Source organism: Adiantum capillus-veneris, chromosome 22 (genome assembly GCF_014529385.1).
Source record: "Adiantum capillus-veneris isolate H3 chromosome 22, ASM1452938v2, whole genome shotgun sequence".
NCBI lineage: Eukaryota > Viridiplantae > Streptophyta > Polypodiopsida > Polypodiales > Pteridaceae > Adiantum > Adiantum capillus-veneris.
The window spans coordinates 92111013-92135352 of record NC_140952.1 but is presented as its reverse complement, the minus strand read 5'-3'; the positions used below and the strand labels follow the sequence as shown (position 1 = coordinate 92135352).

General features: G+C 44.6%; 1 protein-coding gene across 1 annotated transcript in view; it reads left to right on the top strand.

Moving 5' to 3' along the window:
- Window positions 1-2800: 2800 nt before the first annotated feature.
- The window catches only part of LOC147429794 (uncharacterized), a 46268-nt gene continuing 24728 nt past the window's right edge, over window positions 2801-24340 (top strand). The window contains exons 1-2 of the mRNA XM_086496027.1: window positions 2801-3354; window positions 3490-5292. Coding sequence (XP_086352153.1) covers window positions 3610-5292 — 1683 coding nt within the window. The 5' untranslated portion in view covers window positions 2801-3354; window positions 3490-3609. The remainder of the gene's footprint in view (window positions 3355-3489; window positions 5293-24340) is intronic.

Sequence of the window (24340 nt, the reverse complement as noted above, 5' to 3'; positions counted from 1 at the left end):
TTCTTTCAATTGCTTAGCTTTTAACATTATGTTCGTAGTTGCAAGCAATGCACACGCTCTGTCTTGTGCCCCGCCCCCTCCCTCCCTCCCCCCCGGCGATGGTTGTCTTGATTGTTCACGTATAGACCTACACCACAAGAGAGGACGAGACTTGCCTCGCTAGGTGCATACATAACTTCGCCTCTCTCTTACTCGTTCTGCTTCTGCACGTCACCCCTACCATGTGTCGGGCATCTGTATTCGCCCACAATGTGTGCTTCTGCCTCAACTCACATCCTCCTCACACTGCTTCACCTCGTAGCTTTCCTCGCATCGCTTCCTTCACCAAAGGTATGTGCTGTTGTCCCCATCATCCGCTTTGCAAGGACACCCCACCCTCACACCTTGGCGCTCGATCTGTGTTCCTTTCTGTACCTTCACACTGAGACATGGCACTCCACAAGCTCCATGGCCTGGTCAACTGCGTCTAACAATGGAGATACCCCCCCCCCCCCCCCCCCCCCCCCCCGCCTCTCTCTCTCTCTCTCTCTCTCTTTTCTCTCTCTCTCTCTCTCTCTCTCTCTCTCTCTCTCTCTCTCTCTTCACGCAATGGCAACCGTCAGTGATGCTCTGAAACGAGACATACAAAATTCCATTGTTGAACAACTTGCTTCTATGCCTCCTGCGGACCGAGCCCTGATGTCATGTTGATCTTCTGTCTCTTGTCGCGCTCCTAGAGCCACTTTCTGCTAGCTTGCAGTGCCACGTTCTCTTCTTCTTCTTCTTCTTCTTCTGCCCTGTGTAATCGCTTCCGTGCCTTGGTTTGTGTGCGCGAGAGACTAGGCGTTGCCCAGGCCAGCTCTGTTGCAGGTTGAGAGAGAGAGAGAGAGAGAGAGAGAGAGAGAGAGAGAGAGGAGACCCTGTGTAGGACACCTCCACTGCAGGTTGACAGAGAGCAACCCTTGTAGCACATGTCCACTTCCTTGCAATAATTAAAAAAAAGAACAGACGTCAGTGTTGTGCTGTCTAAGAGCAACTTGGTGCTGCCCTGCTGGGGTCGGTAGTTGCCGCTCTCATGCCAATTTGATCTCGTACCGCCTTGCAAGCCAAGTGCCTACGTCTCCTCCTCGCCACAACGACCACATGGCAGTTGTCGTCTAACCCTCTTTGACCCCCAATGCGGCAACTCCCCTCCTGCCACCAACTCCAACCTCAGCTCTTCCCTTGTGCCGCGAGTTGAACCATCACCAGAGCTGGCACACAAACAGAGCAATGTGCATAGTCGCGTGATGTCTCATGTCTGTCTGACAAAAGAATTCTCCTAGTCCCGCCTCAGCAATAGGGACACACATCCATTTTACCCCACCGATTGCTCTCCATGATCTCCGTGCAACCTTCCCTTTTGCTTTCATTTTCCATAGGGCATCTCCCAAGATACTCCTTAATAAGCACCTTAAAAAAAATTGTAGCAACATGCTGGGATATGATCACCTCAATGTGGAATATCAAGCCAATTGGAAGCCAATTGACAATGTCTTTGTGGAATTCTTGGTTTGAAATTCAAAAGGGGTTACATATTCCTCATACTACTGTATTATCTATTCATTGCTTATTGCAAGATTCCCATATGGACAGACTAAATACCAAAATTTACTATAAGGCTTGTATCCATTATAGCCTACAAATGCTTTAAAGCAGGCCTTAGAACCGGGAATGATCTGCAAACAAATGGGATCTCGTTGACCCCCACCCAAATCATTAACTCCTTTAACCTAACTTCCGATTGTATTTCTGAGCTTATGTGCAAGATAGAAAAAGTAAAGATTTTGCTAATGGAGGGTGGGATCTCACACTGCAAGCAATTGTCCCTCTGGGAATGGGCATGCAGTAATTTCAACAGGTTGCCCAACTTTGATGAAGACCTTAGGAGAAGGTTGAATAGGAAATGGAACCTAAACTTAAGCTCAAAGCAATGGATATACATATTCAAATGTGTCTTGGTTTTTTCCATCCATATCAAATACAATTTTCTAGCATGGGATTATCATTCATCAAGGTATATGGACATGAGTAAGAGCTCCCCAAGCCAAGATAGGAAATGGCAAATGTAGAAGGTGCAATGTTGATGAAGACTTGGAGCACATTTTCTTGGGCTATCAGCACAATGCCAGAAAACTTCATTTTCTACAATCTTGCTGCAAAGATAGCAACTTACAGCCAGGGAGTTATTGGTAGGTGAATGCATAAGGATGGAAATCCCACTTTGGAACTTGTGGAGATTCACTTACCTATAGTCTTGTTGGACTCATAAAATTGAATCCATCTTCAACCACACTTTTGTGGTGATAACTCAACATACGTCAAGAAACTATCTGCTTCTTGTCTAAGCCACATGAGGGAAGTATATATATGTTATACATAGATGGCAATGTTGAAAGGATATGATGTTGAAGTTCTACTCCAAGGAAAGGCTTTCTATGGCTTTCTCCTTTCTCGAACACCCTCTTTGGGATGCCTCTCTCTTTTTGTATTTTTTCTTTTTATAGGGGGGGATGCCTCTCTCCCTACGCACAGTTGTACACTTTTCTCTCTCAATACAATTTCATGTTCTTTTCAAAAAAATAAAAAGCTTTGCATGTAAACTCCTTTTTTGAAAGAATGGCACTGCCTTGAAAGGATAACTTCACCATAGACACACAAAAAAGAAGATTATCAGAGTATTCGATACTAGAGTACTGACAACTTAGTGTCAGAAGCTTATGAGATTCGGGTAATAAGGGCGAGAGAGAGAGGGGGGGGGGGGGGGGGGGGGGCGGGGCGCGGCGCGGAACCTCAGGGGGAAGAGAGAGAGAGAGAGAGAAGGACACCTTACCTCAGTAGGAAGTCAGCAACGGCTAGGGAGCTGCAAAGTGTTGAGGCCTCGTGTTTTTGTGGGTCTTCCAGATAAAAAAAATTTGGGTTTTTCCCATCATCGAGCGGAGCGAGGGAGCAAGCAGAGAGAGAGAGAGAGAGAGAGAGAGAGAGAGAGAGAGAGCACCTGCGGGGAGTGTGTGCGCCTTTTGGCCGCTTCAACAGCTCACCTGGTTTTCTCGCCGAGCTCTTGCGAGAATGTGAAGTCCCCATCTTCCATGTTCGCTTTATGCAGACTACCCTCGTGTATTTCTGCAGGAACGAGGCGCTTCCCCTTCTAGCTGTTGCATTTGGTCCCTTGTCTAATTGCTTTTGCTGGTCTTGACGCCTTTGGATCCTCTCTGCGAGAATATCTATCTGGGTCACGCTTCTTCATCCGACTGTTGCTCTTCTTTACATCGAGTCTGTGAAGGATCCAAGATGTCATTGGGCTCTCTGGATGCTCTTTGGCAGGAGCTACCCATGGTATTATGGTTCTGCATTTTGCATTTTGCACATCCTCTTCAGTTTTCTGATGCCATTAAATGAACGCCTATTATTTTTCCTAGCATTTCAAGCGGCATCTGATCTATCGTTTCTCTTGTTGATACCTTGATACAGTCCCTGGACGTCATTATTTGTTCCGTTCTTTGATATACTGGGAACTTAGCACGTTCAACTTCTTCTGCAAGGCCTTCAACATGCAAACATAGTGTTCGCACAAGGCTACACAGTAACAGAATGGCCCATCTTTCAAATGAAGAGATCGCCAAGTACCTACATAGTCCTGCACATCTGGCTGTTGCCCGCAAGGATTATGTTGCTTTGCGCAGGATTACATCTGCACTGCCACGCTTGGCGAAGGCTGGGGAGATCCGGACTGAGAGTGATGCCATTGCAGAGGAGCACCGGGCAGAGGCTGTCTCAGCTGTATTAGACAGTAGGGATGTACCAGGGAGGGAAACTCCTCTGCACTTAGCCGTAAGATTAGGCGATGCTACAGCAGCTGAGATCTTGATGGCAGCGGGTATTGACTGGAGCTTGCAGAATGAGCAGGGCTGGAGTGCTTTGCAAGAGGCTATTTGTGCCCGAGAAGAAGCCATTGCCATGGTTATCATGAGGTACTATCAACCTATGGCTTGGGCCAAGTGGTGTAGAAGACTTCCTAGAGTTATTGCTGCCATGCAAAGAATGAGAGACTTCTACATGGAACTTACTTTCCACTTTGAGAGCTCTGTTATACCGTTCATTGGCAGGATTGCTCCCTCTGATACGTATCGAATCTGGAAGCGTGGCTCCAATCTTCGAGCGGATATGACTTTGGCTGGTTTTGACGGGTTTCGAATACAAAGGTCAGATCAGAGCTTTTTGTTTCTTGGAGAAGGTAGTGAGGATGGCAAGCTTGCTCCAGGATCACTTTGCATGCTGAAGCACAAGGATAAGGAAATTATGAATGCTCTAGAAGGGGCTGGGACTCAGCCAACGGAAGCTGAAATAGCATTAGAAGTTGCAGCCATGTCTCAAACGAACATGTACCGGCCTGGAATAGATGTTACCCAGGCTGAGCTTCATCCTCAATTGACTTGGAGACGGCAGGAAAAGACAGAGATGGTTGGTCAGTGGAAGGCCAAATTGTATGACATGCACCATGTGATAGTCAGCGTTAAGTCTCGGCGGGTTCCAGGTGCAATGACTGATGAGGAGCTGTTTGGTCACACAGAGATTGAGAGAGAGGATGCAGATCTAGATGATTTCTCAGAGCTTCTTACAGAGGATGAAAAGCGGCAACTGGAGACTGCACTGAAGATGGAGAATGTGGAGGCAGAAGAGGACAGCTACGGGGATGAAAGGAGAGCTTCACCTCTTTTGTGCAGTGCCGATGACTCAAAGGAGGGTGAGTCCTCATCTGGATTGGACCCAAATGGTGTGCTCAAAGAGGACAAGAAAGGATGGTTTGGTTGGGGTAGACAGAGCTTCAAGCAAGAGGGTTCAAAGAAAGTGGCACCTCCAAGAAGCTCTTTATGCATTGATGAGAAAGTGAGTGACCTGTTGGGTGAGAACTCTTCAGGTGGAGATCAAATTGAGAGTTCTAAGTACCAAGGAGGTCGCAGGTCTGTGGATAGGCGTTATTCGGATTTCAGGTCAGAGGATCACCCTATGCGCCGAAAAGAAAGAGAGATAAGAAAGTCCTCAGCTAGGGAACAGCAAGGAAGAAGACGAAGGGTTACTCCAAGCAGCAGTTCAAATGGAGAGAATGAGTATAAAAAAGGTCTTCGCCCTGTTCTTTGGCTGACTTCTTCTTTTCCTTTGAAAACAGAGGAGCTGTTGCCGTTGCTAGATATTCTAGCAAATAAAGTGAAGGCAGTTCGCCGGCTTAGGGAACTATTAACTATGAAGCTTCCAGCAGGAACTTTTCCTGTTAAGGTAATCAAATCGTTTTGTTTACACGTAACTCTTGAAATCGACCATTGCTGCTTTAGCACACAGAGAATATGCATCTCTTTGGTTTTATTTTGAAGGGTAATTACCGTTGTCTTTTAGGCTCTCATGTCATGGGTTCCTCCGAGAGCTGTGCCTGTACCTTTATACAGGTGGGGCTTGGGATTAGATTGGGGGGGGGGGGGGGGGGGGGGTGGTAAATTGAGTGCTATGTTTATTCCAATTGATAAAGGCTATTTCAGACGGGACATTTGTTTGCATTTAAAACTTTAAGCTACATTTTTGGCCTCTTTCAGATAAGCTGGGTAGTTCTAAGTTTTCCTATGTCTAGGCAATTTTTTATTTCATGTGAAGGGTTTTGCAGGTTCAACTTGTTTAGGTCTTTTTGTGTTCTTGACTAACTGCCTAGATAAGCTTGCAGGTCTTTTTGTGTTCTTGACTAATTACCTAGACAAGACTCGCATTTTGATAGAAAAGATGAGAGTTGTGTTATAGCATTACACAGGTGTATTATAGACTTGTGCTTTTGTGCTTAATGTTAACAACTGACATGCCTTGCTTGCAATAAAAAAGTTATCTATTTATAGTGGTTTTGGCTGCACGCACACTAGTCACAATTAGGACTGGATGAGTTATTACATTTGTTTGTTTTAGTCCTTGATACGAGTGCAACAATTAATTGACATTGGATTGAGTCTACACGGGCGTCAAGTACATTTCTTCTCGAAATTTAGTAGGTGGCAGTCTTGGGGCAGCAAAGGACCATAGGTTCAAGGAGGACTACAAGGTTCGAGCTCCAAGGGCTCTTGGATAACAGTACGAGTGGATCTTTAGAGCACCTTGGTGCACTTTGATAAGAGCTTAGCGCAAAGCTGGCTAATACAAGGGAAAGGGGAACTGACGGTGGTTATTGTGGAGCCTCACAAGGTACTGGGTGCACATTGGCTGTGTGCGCCATGTGAACATGCTAAACCTGCCATAGATCCTAAGGGATTTAGTTCGGCATTAGATTTAGGTTTTTGTTAGTTGCAACCGTCTTGCATAAATGGCTTTGTACATGTGTTTGATGGGTGTTGTCACACTTTCCTGGACATCCAACAACACTAGTATGTAGCTTGGGATAATTGCATGTACACATTGTGTAAATTTGAAGGAAAAGTCGACGCACTTATTGAGGTTTAGGGCCATACAATTGGAGGTTTTACTCGTTTTGCATGCCAGATCTGCGTTTTTGCAGCCAGATTTCAGCCTTGATTTCCTCTCATATCAGGATCGTAAATTAGCCCCAGATCTACCCCTTGGTGGCCATCAACAACCCCCCATCGAGACTCATCCAAAGGTGCATCAAATCAGCCCTGGAGGTGCTCATCTTGAAGAGTTACTATGGCAATATTCCCATTTGAGTCAGTAGAGTCTACACTTGAGGTATTGCACATGTGTACATTCCATTTACGGAATCAAAAGCAATTACCACATTGGAAACGGCGTGGTGGGCCCTTGAGAGGGTTGGTTAGGACCCCCATGGGGTGCACTTTCCTCTTCTCTCTCTTTTCCCCCCCTTCGCACATCTCTCTCTCTCTCTCTCTCTCTCTCTCTCTCTCTCATTTCCTGTCTTCAGGAAAATAAATGGAACAATCTCTCGTGCTAAGTAGCACACATTAACGCAATGAAATAAGTAAAGATTTGTGGAAGTGTACAGTCTAGACCTTGTCACCATTTCAATCCTGCTACACTTGACATTGGTATGAGAGCTTTGTGATTTTGCACCAATCTTTAAACTTTTTTTTCTCTCTAGTGTTGAGTGTGTGTTCTAGTGTTTCGCTCGAGGACGCTTCTCTCATTCAGGGAACTGCAGGACCTACCTTTGCGCGTAGATCCGTGCTCCTTGAGCGAAGGAAATGCAAACTCTGTATACCAGGGGTTACAATTGTGATGCGCCTGCGAGAGGGTAGTTGGGTTGGCGTGCACGTTCGACCATCTCGACATAGAGAAATCCTAGCATGGATATTTGCAGTCAGAACTTCTTTGGCATGATAGATCGCATCATCAAAGACATGCATTGGAAACATGAAGATGTTGATTGCGAGTATCAGGATCTGTTAGCGGCCTATTATGACAAAGGACTGCACCGTCTTGATCAGCCTATCAGCTTTGGAGTCTTGACATTGTTTGCACAACCATCTCTCCCATATGCTTGGAGAATTCCATCATTCCAGAAGAGGCATTGTGAAACCGGTCCGTAGGGCGGTAGACTATAGCTTTCACCCGAATCTTTACTTGATAAAATTTACTCGAACTTCACGACACAGAGAAACTTCGCAAATAAACTTGTGACTAGAATTAAACACTTCACACAAACCACGGCTTGGCAGCTAGAGTGCTACCAAGCAGACAGTGACACCCTGTAGGCCCCAAAGACTGGTGCCCCTTTCGGTATTTCTTTATCCTATTGCAAATAGACGATCCGAACACTTTCACCTAACTCTCACCAAGCTGTCCAAACCTACCCATGGCTGTAATTGCAGGTTTTTGACCCAATTTTGCCAGCATAATGGCGCAAAAACTTGCGATTTGGAAGATTTCGAGCGAGCTGCAGGTCAATTTCAGCGTGCTGTAATTCCCTGCTTTGTCACTGTCAGGTGCCCAAAGCCCTGTTTAAGCATCCCAAGGCTTTCCGAAGCTCCTCTGGCGATATCCTGCAGTTTAGGTGCGAAACCCTAAACCTGCAGAAAAACACAGCAGGCTGTAATTTTCTTTTTGGATCGTTTTGGGTGGAGCGAGCACGTCTACGCATGTCTCAGGTGCTCCCGCACACAATGGGACAGTTCCCCTTTGAAACGGACAAGTTTTCACGCGAGAAAACTCTCCTTTTATGCAATGCTTGGCGATGGAACTGTGCGAACCTGTGGGGGACTAGCAATTAGCTAATTCGGTTTTTGTACAGAAGGCTCTTGCCTTGGCAAATACACATAAAAACTCTCATAACTGTACATGGTCATCTGAGAAGCCCAACTAGTGGGGCATTAGCATATGTGCAAAGAGGAGAGAGGGATGCGCGAGAGCAAATCGTCGCGCTACATGAGTCAAGGGAGAAGGCAAGTTTTCCATCAAAGCTGTGATCACCTGCACCCACTGCTCACACACACACACACACACACACACATTGTAGTCTCTTCCCTTCAAAAATCAGCCTCTCTTCTCTCAATTTGGGTGCTCCTTCTTAATGCAGACTTGGAAATTTTAAAAGGAGCTGCTAAGTGTCCACTTTGCCTCTTTTGAGTTAATTCCTAGTTCCCACTGACTCGTAAAGTGTAGCTCGGTGCCTAAATGACTTTGAATTGAGCCTAGACACCCGTTTACTGCTCAGATTCCAGTGCCGACTGGCCCGACCATCTCGTGGCGATCTGCCCTTCCCGACTGCGGGTGAAACTCTTGGTCGTCGGCCGTTTCATACTCGCCACACAATGTCCAACCATTTGTGACTTCAAAAAGGGAGGGTCTCAAAAATCAAATAAAAATCAAGGGAAAAAAACCAGCTAAGGTTAGTGGTTGCCACAACCTCGTGACATACCCCCCTCTTGAAATCGCGAATGTCCTCGATTGCATACTAAATATACATGCCATAGATGATTTTGTAAGGTGCAGCGGAATGAATGTTGTATTTTCTCAAGATCAGTGATCTACATTTGCTCAAGGTTCCTTTTAGTTCTTAGGGAAGGAGAGAGCCTTCTGTCTTTATGGAGAGTACTATGATCACGAACAAAGTGAGTGGATATTGTGCGTGCAAGTGTATGAGACTGAGAGAAGGAGAGAGAAGAGATACGAGACCCGAGAGTTTGTAAAACCCTCCTCCGAAGGCCCCACTCTCGTCGACGAGAGTGGTCTACTTTTTGATTGCTCAAAGTGGTACAATGTGTATGCAATGGACTGATGCAACTTGGACTATGCCGATGACGACGATGGTGATGACGACGATGACTTTAGGGCTGAAATCTGAAATCTTCTAATTGCTGAATTTCTGGACTGTTTCGATGGCTGAAAATGACTGTTTTGGCTGCGTTTTCATGGGCTAAAGATGGGGGAACTTCTGCAACCAACTTGGGGCGGTTCTGCTGCGATTCATTTGCTGAAAAACCTGCGTTTTTCAAGGCTGAAATTGCTGATCCAAAAACGCTGAGATTGCAGGTGTGCTGGCGTTTTTGGGCTGAAAACGCTACTGCTTGGGTGAGGTTAAAAAACGCTAATGCTTGACTTTGCTGGCGATGAATGGCATCCACAAACGCTAGGGACTGGGAGAGGCTAGCGATCATGCAAGGTGGAACACCAAGGATCTGGGAATGCCCGGCGAGGTTGGGGATCCAAAAACGCTAGGGGTGCTGGGGGAGGTACTGCTGAGAAGTTGCCTGTTGAGCGGGAAGCTCCTGCTGCCTCTTCTGCCATTTAGTGCTAACTTGGGTTTGCTTATATATAAACTTAGCAAAATTGCCCTACCTACTTTTGTTGGAAAGTCACTGAAAAATAATAAGTGAAAAATGTCAAAAATAGGGAAAATAGGCTAAAATCACTCGAAAATTCCCTTGATTGAATCCTGAAGGGAATACTGATGATCATGCTGTGTGCAACTAGAGGATATGCATCTACACTAAGTGATTGGGCATGCACAGTCTACGAATAGACTCACAAAAGTGCCAGATCACTTCTAATCTAGACTTGATTGGACTGACTGAACCGTGATCATGCTGTAGTTTGTCCACGGACACATAGAGTTGGATGTGTCACGTGACATCCCCTCCTTTTCAAAGTGAGGTACTGGTACCGAACTGTATGGCGTCGAGGGAGATCGCCAATAGTATCCAGAATCTTGCAAGGGACTCTTCGCCGGCCCACTCTGATGTGTGGGTCGTGCTGTACTTGAACTTCATAAAGGTCTGCAACGCTTGCTTCTTTGGGCCGCGTCGAAAGCGACACAAAGTCTTCTGTGGCTCCTTCTGTAATATTTAATGGCCTAAAAACTTGTGTGTAGCGGAAATTAGCATGAACATAGTGGGCATTCCATTAGAATAGATTCCTAATGAGAATTACAAGAGTGCTTGGGTGGAGAGAGCAACAAAAAGCATAACACCTAGTTAGATAGCATGAACAATACTTTCAAAAGAGAGAGAAATTAAACTATTGACAACAGTTGAGGACCGGATTTGCATGGAGCCGGTCCCCCCTCCAAAACGCTTTGTATTATGGTTTCTCCCATCAAGAGAGACATTGTACAATACAATTCTTTGTGTTCCTTCAAGACTAGCTAGTGCAATGAAGATGAAAGCTTCATGCACTAAGCAAAACACTTATCAATCACAACATCAATTATCCCCGGTCTCAGACCCAAGACCTCACACACCTTCGAAGATGGTGAGAGCTAGCAGGGTATGAGAGTAGATTTAGAGGAAGTAGGAGTATTCTTACGAGAAAGATGTACATCTCCTCACCTAATCACTCTTATTAGCATAGCTTAGCTTATAATTAGCATGGTAGAGGAGATGAGAATGCATTGAAGCTTGGCTCTTGGTTGGATTTGCATCACAAAGCCAAGAGTTGTTGGTGTAGGCCTCCCTTCTCACAAACTTGGAGTAGGTGATAAGCTTTCCATTAAAGCTTGAGAAGGAGAGAGAGTCTTCTTTACTTCACACATGAGATTGTGTGTGTGTGTGTGTGTGTGTGAGATAATGCCTTGCACAAATCAGCCCCCTCTCTCTCTTGGGCGACCCCTCTTGCTATTTGCTCTTGCTATCCTCTCATTGGACCTCCCTAGGGCTAGCCAATGACAATTAAGCAGCATAAGTGATAGCCTTCTGACATGTGTCCCCCTTTCCCCTTTTGTGAGAGCTTTAGGTAATTTAATAATTCAACTAAACTCTCATTGGACCCCTTTGCCTCCTGGCCAATAGGAATCAGGCAAGCCATTGGGCTGCTGAATGCTCATTGGACCCCTTGGGAGACTGTCCAATAGTCTTCTAGAGGACTTTATTCTCATTGGTTCTTTTATTAAGTGTTTTTAAATTAATTAAACTAGATTTACTCTAGCCTAATTCTCATTGGTCCACCTCCAAGGCCATCCAATAGGAATTGGGTACACCTTGTGGGCATCTGGCCTAGGGAGCCGACATGTGTCCCTCATTCCCTTTGTGTAAAGGGAGCTTGTGTGTGTGTGTGTGGCTTTCTCTCTCATCCCCTACAAGCAAGGCTCGCCCCCTCCTAAGTAGGGATTTGTAAAGACTTTTTTTGACACACACAAAGCATCCAATTCCTCCATGGTTGACCTTTGTACACAACCTTTGAATTTTTGGAACCTTAGCATTTTGGAAGTCTTAATGGGCTGAACCTTAGGGTCTTTTTAGCCCATTATTGCACATGGCTCTTTTGCAGATGGCTCCCCCTTTGGATCCCTATTTTCCCTCCTTTGGATCTCTACTGCGGCCGGCTTGCTAGCTTAACCAATATTCTAGCTTTTTCTTCCTTGGCACTTCCCCATATTAAATGATCAGTTTAACATGAGAAAATCATTTAGGAGAATTAGATATTGATTATTATGACATTACCTCTCTCTTGAAATCATAGTCGTCCTCGACTATGGTGTAGAGAAGATAAAGCATATTCATGAGTCCTTTTCTTAGCGGGTAGAGGATCCCTATGTTACCCTACGACATTATTCCACAATGGATGACTAGTCCATTTGGTGCTTGAGAGCCTGAGGCTGCCGCAAGCATGTCTGCACATTAGTCCTATCAATCTTCGATAGTAGAGTGACAAGCTCTACTTGGTGTTTGGGAGACGTCGTCTCCGCAAACTTGATCTAAGCATGCATGCTACTACATTTTTGTGCACAATGAAGAAAAGAGTCTTATAAGACAAAAACTTTGTTTATTTTTAACATTTTGTACATTTGCTTACTCTTGGGAAGCATTGTAAGCATTGACAAGGTTTAGGTTATCCTTTATTTCTATGCCTTGCATCCATCTAGCATCTTCAAAAGGATAATTTTTAAACTTAAAAAGATATCGTCGGATAGTCTTACCGCCTCTTAGTACCTTGTCTTCATGTCGGAGAATGGACTCGGGCTGCAGCACCTCCTCTTGGTCCTCGATCTTCGGTGGGTCTTGAGTAGTTGGTTCTTGAGGTGGCTCTCCTTTGTAAGGCTTTAATTAGGCGGTGAACTTCCTGGAAGAAGTTCAATTGCATGGTCATCATTACCTCGTTTAGGAGGTAGCTCACAAGGGATGTCGTTAATAAAAACATCTTGAAACCCCTTGAGAAAATTGGATAACTCTAATTCCTTTTGGTTGCTTTTATTTTCTTTTGCTAAAGCATTAGGTTCATTTTGAGAATCTTTAACAAAAATCATGTACATGGAAATAGAGCTCTTTATTGACTTGTTGAAAGCTGGTGTATGTACAATGGGGATAGTGTTACCCATTTCCTTAGCATCTATATACATGTCTTTTTCCTTGAACTTAAAGGAGATTCTCCTTTCAGGGAATTTAACATTGGCAGCCAGACGATCAAACCATGGTGCCCCTAGGATTACATCCTCATGCTTGAGAGGAGAGATAAAGAAGTCCTCTTTGTCCACATAGCTTTGGACATGAAGCCTCAATTTCCCGATTAAGGGAGTGACTGAAGCTTCTTGCCCCTTGAAAGCACTGTATGCGGGTAGAACATCTCCCATCTCATAGGCTTGTATGCTTAGCTTGGTGGCCAACTGTATAGATATAAAATTGTGAGTAGAATGAGGGTCAAAGAGAATAAAAGCATCATGTTCTCTTACCTTTCCCCAAGCATGGCATAGAGGAGATCCTTTGTGGTGAATTTGGTGAGTCTCCTCCTCTTGGATTTCAACCAAGGTAGCTCTAGGAGGATCTTGGCGGTTGTTCTTTTGGGGATAAGCGCGGTACGCATGCCCTTGTTCGCCGCACTTGAAACACCGGTTATCCTTGCGATAACGCTCAAGCTCTTCAAGAGAGAGTTTGTTTTTACCTTTGTAAACTCCTTTCTCTTTAGCTTTGTTGGAGTTGCCCTTAGGAGACTTTTAGACATTGTCCTTTCCCTTAGGCTCGTTGGAACCCTTGTTTTCTGTGGGCTTATTATTTCTTTTACCCCCGTTTGGAAATTGATTCGAGAGGCCACCATAGTATGGTGTATTACTGCCGATATGGTACGTGGCCTTTGGTAGTTGACATATTCCGCCATTCCTTCGGTTAAGCCCGCACAAAATTGTTGCTTTTGCTCTCCAAAATCCAACTTTTTGAAGACAATTGCTTTGAGTTGTAGGTCCCAAAACTTGTCTACATATTTGTGGATGGATTCATAGGGAGAGAGCTTTAAGCTTCGCCATTCGGTGAGTACTTTGTCTTTGGCATCGGTGGCCAAAAACTGCTTCATAATGGAAGGTCTTAAAGCTTTCCATGTTGGCAGAGCTTCACCGTTGGCTCGTAGGCTAGACCACCATTGCCTGACGGACTTTTGAAAGTGCATAGCTACATGGCGTAGCTTAGAGGACTCCGTGAAGCCCTCATCTTCAAACGCCGCATCAAACTGTTGGATAAAGGCCAAGACTTTGTCCGTAGCACCAAAGGTGCCATCATAGGTAAGGAAAGAGATGCTCTTCCCTCCCTCTTTGAACTTCTTGAGCTTGGACGACCTCTTCCATGCGGCATAGGATTTCCTATGGTCTCTTCTTTTTGATGGTTCAAAGGTTGCACCATCACTTTCTTCAGAAGGTGAAGAATTTGAGGAAGGTGGAGAAGAGGGTGACCTTTTTCTCGTCTTTTTCTTGTTTTGATCTTCGTCGTCTTCACCATCACTTTCATAAGAGGAAGAGGATGAAGAAGATGGAGAAGAGAGTGTCCTCTTTCTCGCCTTTTTCTTCTCTTGCTTTTTATCATCCCTCTTTGAATTATGGTGTGGAGAAGGGTGCGATGGTCTTCTCCGCTTTGGTGGTGATGGAGAGCGTTTAGCCCGCCGTCTTCGTGGAGCCATCTCCGCTGAGGTGGCGGGAGACTCACTTCTTTCTCGTTCCTTCGGTGGAGGCTCTTGAGTTCTCCTTTGGGAAGGAGATGCATCATCAAGAAGTATATTCTTGAGCCATTCGTATGGATTCTCTTCTTCCTCCCGAATCGAAGAGAGACCTCTTTTGGAAGTCTCACAAGGAGGCTCTATAGGTGTTTCTCGTCATGGTGGTGAGCTTGGAGAATCCCGTGAGCACGGAGTTGCCGTTGCACTTCACTTTGGAGAGATGGATTGCCCATGGCTTGTTGAAGCCTAGAAACAAGATAGTTAACAAGCATCGGAGCATCATTAGTAGCTTGCTCATTAGCAAAATCAAAGTTATATTTCACTCTCTTTAGTATTGTCAGCCATTCTAACAACTTTTAGGTGTAAACTTTTTAGGTGTACTTTGGCATTTCAAGCCCTAGTTGCTACTCCTCTTTACCCCTTTAGAAAAAGCACTCAAGCTACTGTACCCGTGGCTTGAATTGCAAGGAATAGAAGAGAGGGTTGTTCAACACCAAAACAGCACCGGCTCTTGTCAAGCTTCTATTAGCTCAATAGTGGTTAAGCCGTAGGCAAGCCCCGTAGGACTCCACTATTAAGATCATAGCTCTCGACGGTGATGCCCATTAACTGCACGAAGGCAGGCGCATTGTAAGGCTGAAAAATCTCTATTCTACTTACTCACAGGCAATTGATAATACCAACCATTTATAGCTAGCTTGAGGACCTCCCTTCTTGAGCAAGAAAAGAGAAACCTTGTGCTCTGATACCAATGTAACATTTAATGGCCTAAAAACTTATGTGTAGCGGAAATTAGCATGAACATAGTGGGCATTCCATTAGAATAGATTCCTAATGAGAATTACAAGAGTGCTTGGGTGGAGAGAGCAACAAAAAACATAACACCTAGTTAGATAGCATGAACAATACTTTCAAAAGAGAGAGAAATTAAACTATTGACAACAGTTGAGGACCGGATTTGCATGGAGCCGGTCCCCCCTCCAAAAGGCTTTGTATTATGGTTTCTCCCATCAAGAGAGACATTGTACAATACAATTCTTTGTGTTCCTTCAAGACTAGCTAGTGCAATGAAGATGAAAGCTTCATGCACTAAGCAAAACACTTATCAAACACAACATCAATTATCCCCGGTCTCAGACCCAAGACCTCACACACCTTCGAAGATGGTGAGAGCTAGCAGGGTATGAGAGTAGATTGAGAGGAAGTAGGAGTATTCTTACGAGAAAGATGTACATCTCGTCACCTAATCACTCTTATTAGCATAGCTTAGCTTATAATTAGCATGGTAGAGGAGATGAGCATGCATTGAAGCTTGGCTCTTGGTTGGATTTGCATCACAAAGCCAAGAGTTGTTGGTGTAGGCCTCCCTTCTCACAAACTTGGAGTAGGTGATAATGTAACAAACTTGGACACTCCAAGTCAAGAATCAACCGCGACAGCACCAAATAACCACTTCAAAACAATTCACAGATCACAATAGATTTGCACTGGCCCGGCGGAGTTCCGTGCCTAGAGATATTGGCCCCAAAGACTGGCGCTCCTTTCGGTATTTCTTTTTGTATTAATCAATCATCAAAGTACAAGAGAGCGGTTAGGGTTTCACTCTCAGACTCTGCGTCCAGATGCCCTGAGAAGTGAGGCCCTCACCACTAATTTAAAGGTTACAAGGGATGCCCAAAAGCAGAGCCCCAAAAGCTTTTAAAATCAAAAGCATCAGTTCTCTCTCTCTCTTAGAGAGTCTTTTCTCTTTTTTTTTTATAAAAAAAAAGCAAAAGCAAAATTCGCATCGCTCATCATTTTCCAAAAAAAAAAAAATAAATTAAAAAAAAAAAAAAATAATCCGCCTCCGCGATTTCCGGAATTTAGGGTTTTTGGCAAAAATTAGGGTTTGCAGGAATTTTAGGGTTTCTGGCAGAAATTAGGGTTTCTGCAGTCCGCCACGTCATCACTTTGTGACATACCCCCCTCTTGAAAGCATTGTAATCGACCGCGATTACGCCTGCAAAACCGACAAAAGCCATAAACCGTCTTAGCAGACACTGACTGTTAGTACCTACGTACTAGGAACACACATCTAGCACATGTACAAAATCGACAGTCACATCACACGACATCACAGGACATCACCAGACATCACAGGACATCACATGACATTCAACATTCATTCGGATCTTAGACCATGATTTATCGGCAATGTAGCTAGCAATCACATCTAGGTCCAATCGGGACCTCATCGATGTCCGATTGACTAACCCCTATTGCAACCATGTCTATTCGAGATCAATCAGACCAAAATGCTGCAGTCATTTCGTCTATCAGTTCCTGTACTCACAAGAAGTCAAGAACAAATCAGTATCATAATCAGGAATTCCATTTCATAAAGTCATCCAGCAGAATACTGTCAGCTCTCAGTATCCCTGAAGCTCAAAGAGACATCAGTGACTTTAGTATCAAAATCGAGGCATCTGTTGACAAAGGAGTGGAGTGACTCCCCTCTTGTGCATCCCACTGCACCAGATCTTCGGCCAAGCTGAGTTTCTGGGTTCCGTTTGGAGTAGACTATGCTAAACCAAAACATCGAGGTAAAGTTTCACAATCCGAGGAGTATCTGCTAGGTCCTCCTCCTCCATCCACTTCGCATCAAATGCAGGAAAGTTCTTGAACTTAACCAAGAACCGCCTTCGGACTTTACCTTTCTTCGTATCATTATGTGCCAAAATCTGTTCAGGAACAAGGATCTCCTCGTTTTCTTCCACTTCGGGTTGCTCATCAGGCTCCCCATCATCAGGCACATCACCCTTAACAGGGTTCAAGAGACTCACATGCAATGCATTATGAATCCTCCAAGTATCTGGCAGGTCCAATCGGAAGGAGACATCATTTATCTTGTCAGTAATCTGGAAAGGTCCGTAGTATCACATACTAAGCTTTGGAAAAAGCCTCTCCTTTCCCTTTTTTTTTTTCTTAGGCGTGCCTTCTCAAAAGGTAAGAGCACCCAATCATCCTCCTTCAATTTCAGTCGCGACGATGGCGATCCGCTGCCTTTTTCTGTCGTTCTTGAGACTCCTGCAAAGTCTCCCGAACCTTGGCAAAAGCCGTATCCAAATCTCGCGAATATACATCCGCTTCAAATTTCTAATCTTTCGTGCTCAGGAAGGATGGAACCTTCGCAGCAGTTTCAACAATCTCACATGGCATCTTCCCCGTCGAAGAGTGTATCGTGTTATTGTAGGCAAATTCCACCAAAGGTAAGTTCTTTTCCCATTGAGTCTTCTGATGCGAGATACAAGACTTCAATAAATCTAAAATCACTGAATTGGCAATCTCAAATTGCCCGTCAGTCTGCAAGTGGAACGATGACGAGAACTGCAACTACGTGCCAATGTTCTCCCAAATTGCCCTCCAAAACCAACTCATAAATCTGGGGTCTATGTCGGAGAGAATCGTCTCAGACGTGCCATGTAATCGGAAAATCATCGTGATCATTCTGTATTCTCGGGAGATAAAAAAAAATGAAATCCATTTTAATATTTTCCCAGGGGCGGGTGGGTATGGGTAAAGGCTGTAACAATCCCTGTGCCTTATGCCTGTCAAACTTGACCTTCTGGCATACCAAGCAACTGCGCACAAACTCTTCCACATCCTTCTTCAGTCTCCGCCAAAAGAAATCTCTCTCTACCTCTTTCATGGTGGTAGCAATGCCGCGGTGACCCGTAAAAGGTGGACAGTGGCAATCAGTCATAACCTTTTCCCTCAACGGCTGTGTAACGCACAACATAGTATTTTTCATCAAGTAGCCTTCCCGAAGGGAGTATCCAGCTACTGTCTCCCCATCCCGTATCCGTGTGAAAATATCTGCAAAATCTGTATCTGTGGCACACTGATCGACCATATCCTCGAAGCTCCTATGATGTATCGCGGAAATAGCCAGAACCAATGGTTTCCGAGACAAAGCATCTGCCACCACATTCTTCTGTCCTTGCACATGGACAATCTGGAAGTGGAACTGTGACAAGATGTTCACCCACCGCATCTGCTTTTCCAAAAGCTGCTTCTGTGACAAGAAGAAGCGCAAACTCTGATGGTCTGTAAAGACAATAAAATCCGCTCCGAGTAGGTAATGCCGCCATTGAGTAAGAGCATGGATAACCGCCAAAAGCTCTTTCTCATAAATCTGTGCTGTCATCTCCGGCCTAGAGAACAAACGGCTCTCGTAAGCTATGACATGGCCTTCTTGCATCAAGACCGCACCCAGACTACGACCACAAGCATCACAATATACTTCGAATGACTTCTGCAAGTCCGGCAAAGTCAAAATAGGTCCCGTAGTCAATTTCTCTTTCAATGTCTGAAAGGCAGTCACCTCTGTGGGTCCCCACGAAAAAGGTACTCCTTTCTGTGTCAAGATATGCAAAGGGGAAGCAACCTCTGCAAACTTTCGTATGAACCGCCTGTAGTATGAACATAGTCCCAAGAAGCTTCTAACTTCATGGACATTCCTCAAATCGGGCCAATCACGGATAGTCTCTATCTTGGCCGGGTCCATTTGCACTCCTGTTGTGTTGCTGACACAATGTGTCCCAAAAAGTGTATCCATGGTAGGAAAAAATTCACTTTTCGTTGCATTAATCACTAGCGTGTGATCTCGTAATGCCTAAAAGACTTGAAGCAGATGATCTCTGTGTTCTGCCTCATTCTTCGAGAAAACAATGATGTTGTCAAAGAAAGTGCCAACAAATAGCCTGTACTCTCGAAAAATCCTGTCCATCATCCGGTTAAATGTCGCAGGAGCATTGGTTAAGCCAAAAGGCATCACCAAAAACTCAAATAACCCAAAAGTCGTCCGAAAAGCTGTCTTGTAGACATCTCCTGGCGCTATCCTGATCTGATGATATCCACTCTTCAAGTCAATCTTGCTAAAGCACGAGGATCCCTGTAACCTGTCGAGTATATCATCGATCCTAGGAATCGGAAATCTGTTCTTGATGGTGATTTCGTTGAGAGTGCTATAATCGATGCACATTCTCCAAGATCTGTCTTTCTTCAAAATCAACAACACTGGAGAGCAATACGGTGAAGTACTAGGCTGGACAAGACCCTTTTCCAAGAGGTCTTTCACTGAGTTCATAATCTTTTCATTCTGTACTCGACTCACACAATAAGGTGGCCGATTCCGTGGTGTGCTTCCAGATATCAGATCAATGGTATGATCTTCAGGCCCTCTCAAAAGCAATCGGCATGAGCGTGGAGAAAAAAATCTTGGCGTTCTTTTCTTCAGGTCAAAACATATTCAACTTTTATTCATGGTTCAGTTCTCCCAAAAGAATGAGTAAGAAAACTGAAGTTCATCAAGTACAATCTCTAAGCCCTTCATTTATCAAAGTCGCTTTCTCGGCCCGGTAGTCAACCACGGCGTAGTTCTTGTGGTACCAAGGGATCCCGAGTAGAACGTCACTCACGTGCCCTGAACACCCCTGTCATTGCAAACGAAGTTTGCCAATGCTCGGTGTAATGGCAACATCCCATCCGGGTGCCAGTCGAACTACCTCCGCAAGTGGCGTCAGTCTGTCGGGCGCAGTTCCAAATCGAGCCGCCAATTCCAAGTGAAAAGAAGTTGGCCTTGGCTCCTTCAAAAGAGCTTCTTGATCCTTCACTTTGCCCCAAAAAAAAACGGCAAAGTTTGTACTTTCATTCATTTGATTCGGTGCAAGTCCCACGCCATGTGGTACCAGTTCTGCTTTTCTATCTGCCTTTTCTGCCACATTCCTCAGTTGCTCTCGAACTCTCAGACCTGTCGTCGTCTTTATCATTCTGTTCTTTCTGTGCCTTATCAGGGCACTTAGCGGAAATATGTCCATGTTTCCCGCATCCAAAGCACTTCCCCTCTCTGATGAAGCGAGCTCTCTCCTCAGGAGTAAGCTTGGGTCGTGCATCCTTTTTTTTTCTCTGGGTTGCTCTTTTTCATTCTACTTTCATTCCCAGAAGTCTGTTTGGCTCGTTGTGTCATGGCCTCATCTGTGGGGTAGGTCAGACTGCCAGAGTGAATGGCAAAGCCCCGCTTCGCATGACTCATCAACTCCTGAATAGAAGCTGACTTCTGTTCCAAGCAGTGATCTCGGATCTCTGTAGGTAGACCCAAGGTAAACCGCTCAATCTGTTCTCTGAATGAAGAGGCGGGTAGAAAAGAGCTCCAGAATCTTTCACAATAAGAATTCACTGTATCGCTCTTGGTCATCCGGAGATGGTTCCAAGCAGCTCGTATATCTCGCTCAAACTCTTGAGTCAACCAAGAAGAAATAAAAAGCCTCTTGAATTTCAGCCATGTAACTGGCACAGTCTTGCTTAATAGAAGTATGGACCACCAAGTACGAGCATTCCCCTCAGAGTAAGAGGCAGTTCTCCGAATCTTGGAGTGCTCTGAATAGCGTCCTCCCGCGAAAGCGATGTCAAACTGCTGTATAAGAGACAAAGCCTTCGAAGCATCTGAGTATCCTGAAAAGTATCAAACTTGATCGAGTGGCCACCTTCCTTAAACTCTCGGACTTTCTTGCTGTTATCTTCGAGAAAGTCATACTGGTTGGCTTTGTAAAAATTCTTCTTGTTCGCATAAAACTTTCCGTCATCGGAATCTGAGCTGTCTGTAGACGAGTCCTCAGTAGAACTGTCAGTCTCTGGGCGAGATGTAGCCTTCTTTGCCTTTTTCTTGCCCGTTCCGAAGCTTTGTGTCTTGCTTCGCTTTTTGCTTTTTTTCTGTCTTCTTCGCTCTAATCCGAGGAGCTAGAAGAACTGTCAGAAGAAGAAGAAGAAGAACTGGGTACTCCTTCAAATCGAACACGCTTCTTCCGTTTCTTTGCTTTGTCGAATGTCGACTGACGACCCAAATATCCCGGGAAGTCAGTACCTTTGTTCTGCTTTTTGCCGTGCTTTTTGCCTTTCTTTTGCACGTCGAAAAGCTGAGCAATCCGTGCATCAACCACGTTCTCCAGTTCCTTCTCCGTATATTTCTTGGAGGTAGAAGGTTTCTTGAGAGCGGGTTTCGGGAGTGGTGTTGTGGTTCTCTGCCACTCCATCTGTACCTCTTTCAAAGAGGTCTGGTTCATATATTTTACCATCTTCGGGTCCTTGGCAAAATTGAGCATCATCTTTGTTGCATCACCAATCAATTGACGACGCTCCATCTCTGTTTGCTCCGCCTGAGTAGGCCGAGGCGGGCCATACTCTCTGTCTGAATCTTCGTTGTGATCCCAGCCCGCATCTCCAGATGTAGAGGGAGTCGACTGATCATTGCCTGAAGCCATAGGTGCCGCGGAAAAAAAATTCGGGGATCGGATTTCCCGTAGAAGAGAAATCGGCCGTGCTCTGATACCACTGTAACAAACTTGGACACTCCAAGTCAAGAATCAACCGCGACAGCACCAAATAACCACTTCAAAACAATTCACAGATCACAATAGATTTGCACTGGCCCGGCGGAGTTCCGTGCCTAGAGATATTGGCCCCAAAGACTGGCGCTCCTTTCGGTATTTCTTTTTGTATTAATCAATCATCAAAGTACAAGAGAGAGCGGTTAGGGTTTCACTCTCAGACTCTGCGTCCAGATGCCCTGAGAAGTGAGGCCCTCACCACTAATTTAAAGGTTACAAGGGATGCCCAAAAGCAGAGCCCCAAAAGCTTTTAAAATCAAAAGCATCAGTTCTCTCTCTCTCTTAGAGAGTCTTTTCTCTTTTTTTTTTATAAAAAAAAAAGCAAAAGCAAAATTCGCATCGCTCATCATTTTCCAAAATTTTTTTTTTTTTTTTTTATAATAATCCGCCTCCGCGATTTCCGGAATTTAGGGTTTTTGGCAAAAATTAGGGTTTGCAGGAATTTTAGGGTTTCTGGCAGAAATTAGGGTTTCTGCTGTCCGCCACGTCATCACTTTGTGACAGATAAGCTTTCCATTAAAGCTTAAGAAGGAGAGAGTCTTCTTTACTTCACACATGAGATTGTGTGTGTGTGTGTGTGTGTGTGTGTGAGATAATGCCTTGCACAAATCAGCCCCCTCTCTCTCTTGGGCGACCCCTCTTGCTATTTGCTCTTGCTATCCTCTCATTGGACCTCCCTAGGGCTAGCCAATGACAATTAAGCAGCATAAGTGATAGTCTTCTGACATGTGTCCCCCTTTCCCCTTTTGTGAGAGCTTTAGGTAATTTAATAATTCAACTAAACTCTCATTGGACCCCTTTGCCTCCTGGCCAATAGGAATCAGGCAAGCCATTGGGTTGCTGAATGCTCATTGGACCCCTTGGGAGACTGTCCAATAGTCTTCTAGAGGACTTTATTCTCATTGGTTCTTTTATTAAGTGTTTTTAAATTAATTAAACTAGATTTACTCTAGCCTAATTCTCATTGGTCCACCTCCAAGGCCATCCAATAGGAATTGGGTACACCTTGTGGGCATCTGGCCTAGGGAGCTAACATGTGTCCCTCATTCCCTTTGTGTAAAGGGAGCTTGTGCGTGTGTGTGTGGCTTTCTCTCTCATCCCCTACAAGCAAGGCTCGCCCCATCCTAAGTAGGGATTTGTAAAGACTTTTTTTGACACACACAAAGCATCCAATTCCCCCATGGTTGACCTTTGGACACAACCTTTGAATTTTTGGAACCTTAGCATTTTGGAAGTCTTAATGGGCTGAACCTTAGGGTCTTTTTAGCCCATTGTTGCACATGGCTCTTTTGCAGATGGCCTCCCCTTTGGATCCCTATTTTCCCTCCTTTGGATCTCTATTGCGGCCGGCCTGCTAGCTTAACCAATATTCTAGCTTTTTCTCCCCTGGCACTTCCCCATATTAAATGATCAGTTTAACATGAGAAAATCATTTAGGAGAATTAGATATTGATTATTATGACACCTTCCTTGCTTCAACTTCGACTAGAGTCGTGCTTCTTCTGTCGTCAAGAATCTCCATGGCTGAAAATTCTTGAAACCATCTTCAACACAAAACCATGAACATACCCATTCCATGTAAAGTGAAGGAAAAAAATCTTGTCTTCTTTAAAGATCGTGTATGCAATGTAGATGAACATAGAGACGGAGTGACAACCCGTTCATCAAACACATGGAAATAATGAGGTCGAATCTTTTCTGTTTGATCGAAATCAATCAACTGTGGCAAATCACAATGGAAATGCCCATGCGTGGTGCTCATACAATCATATGCTCGTTCGGAAACTGTGTCATGCCAAGGAAGAGACATGGAATCTGACTTCCGTGAATGCAAACTGTTCAGCTTTTCATGAAAAATCCGCATACATTCGTGCTCATCCATGAGAGAAACGTGCTCAACATACAATATGTCATGCCTAGGAAAAGGGATTACATAACGATATTGACTAAAATACAGGAAACCGTCACGAATGAAACACTCGAATAATACGTGCGTATCAATGATACGAACACATAATACTTCCTGTGAGGGTTCTTTGGACCAAGGCTCGAGAACCAAGATCTCTTCTTCGGGATCTATCGAATCTTCTTGTGGGGGATCTGTGGACCTCGACTCGAAAGCCAAGATCGATTCTTGGTGATTGATCGAATCTACAACGAGGTTAGCTTCGCTAGAAAAAAGCATCAACTAACACATCATCCTTGTGAACAATCACATCTTCTTCATGCAACTCATCATGCTTGTGAGAAATCACATCTTGATCATGCAAATCATCATGCTTGTCTTCGTCATCGAAATCATCATGCAAATCATTATCCTTCAAATCATCATGCTTCTCATAATCATGCAAATCCTGTGTGTCATGCTGTGGAGAAAAAGAGACTGAGAGAGTCCTTATCCCGAATCCTTTCAACCTTGTCCTGCATATTAGCAATGAGAGATGGAGAATGAGCAATGTCTTCTCCATGAAAGACAGTAGGAGAATCACTTTTGGCATTGAGAGTTAAAGTGTTAGCCTCAAAATCAATGAGAGCGCGAGTCTCAC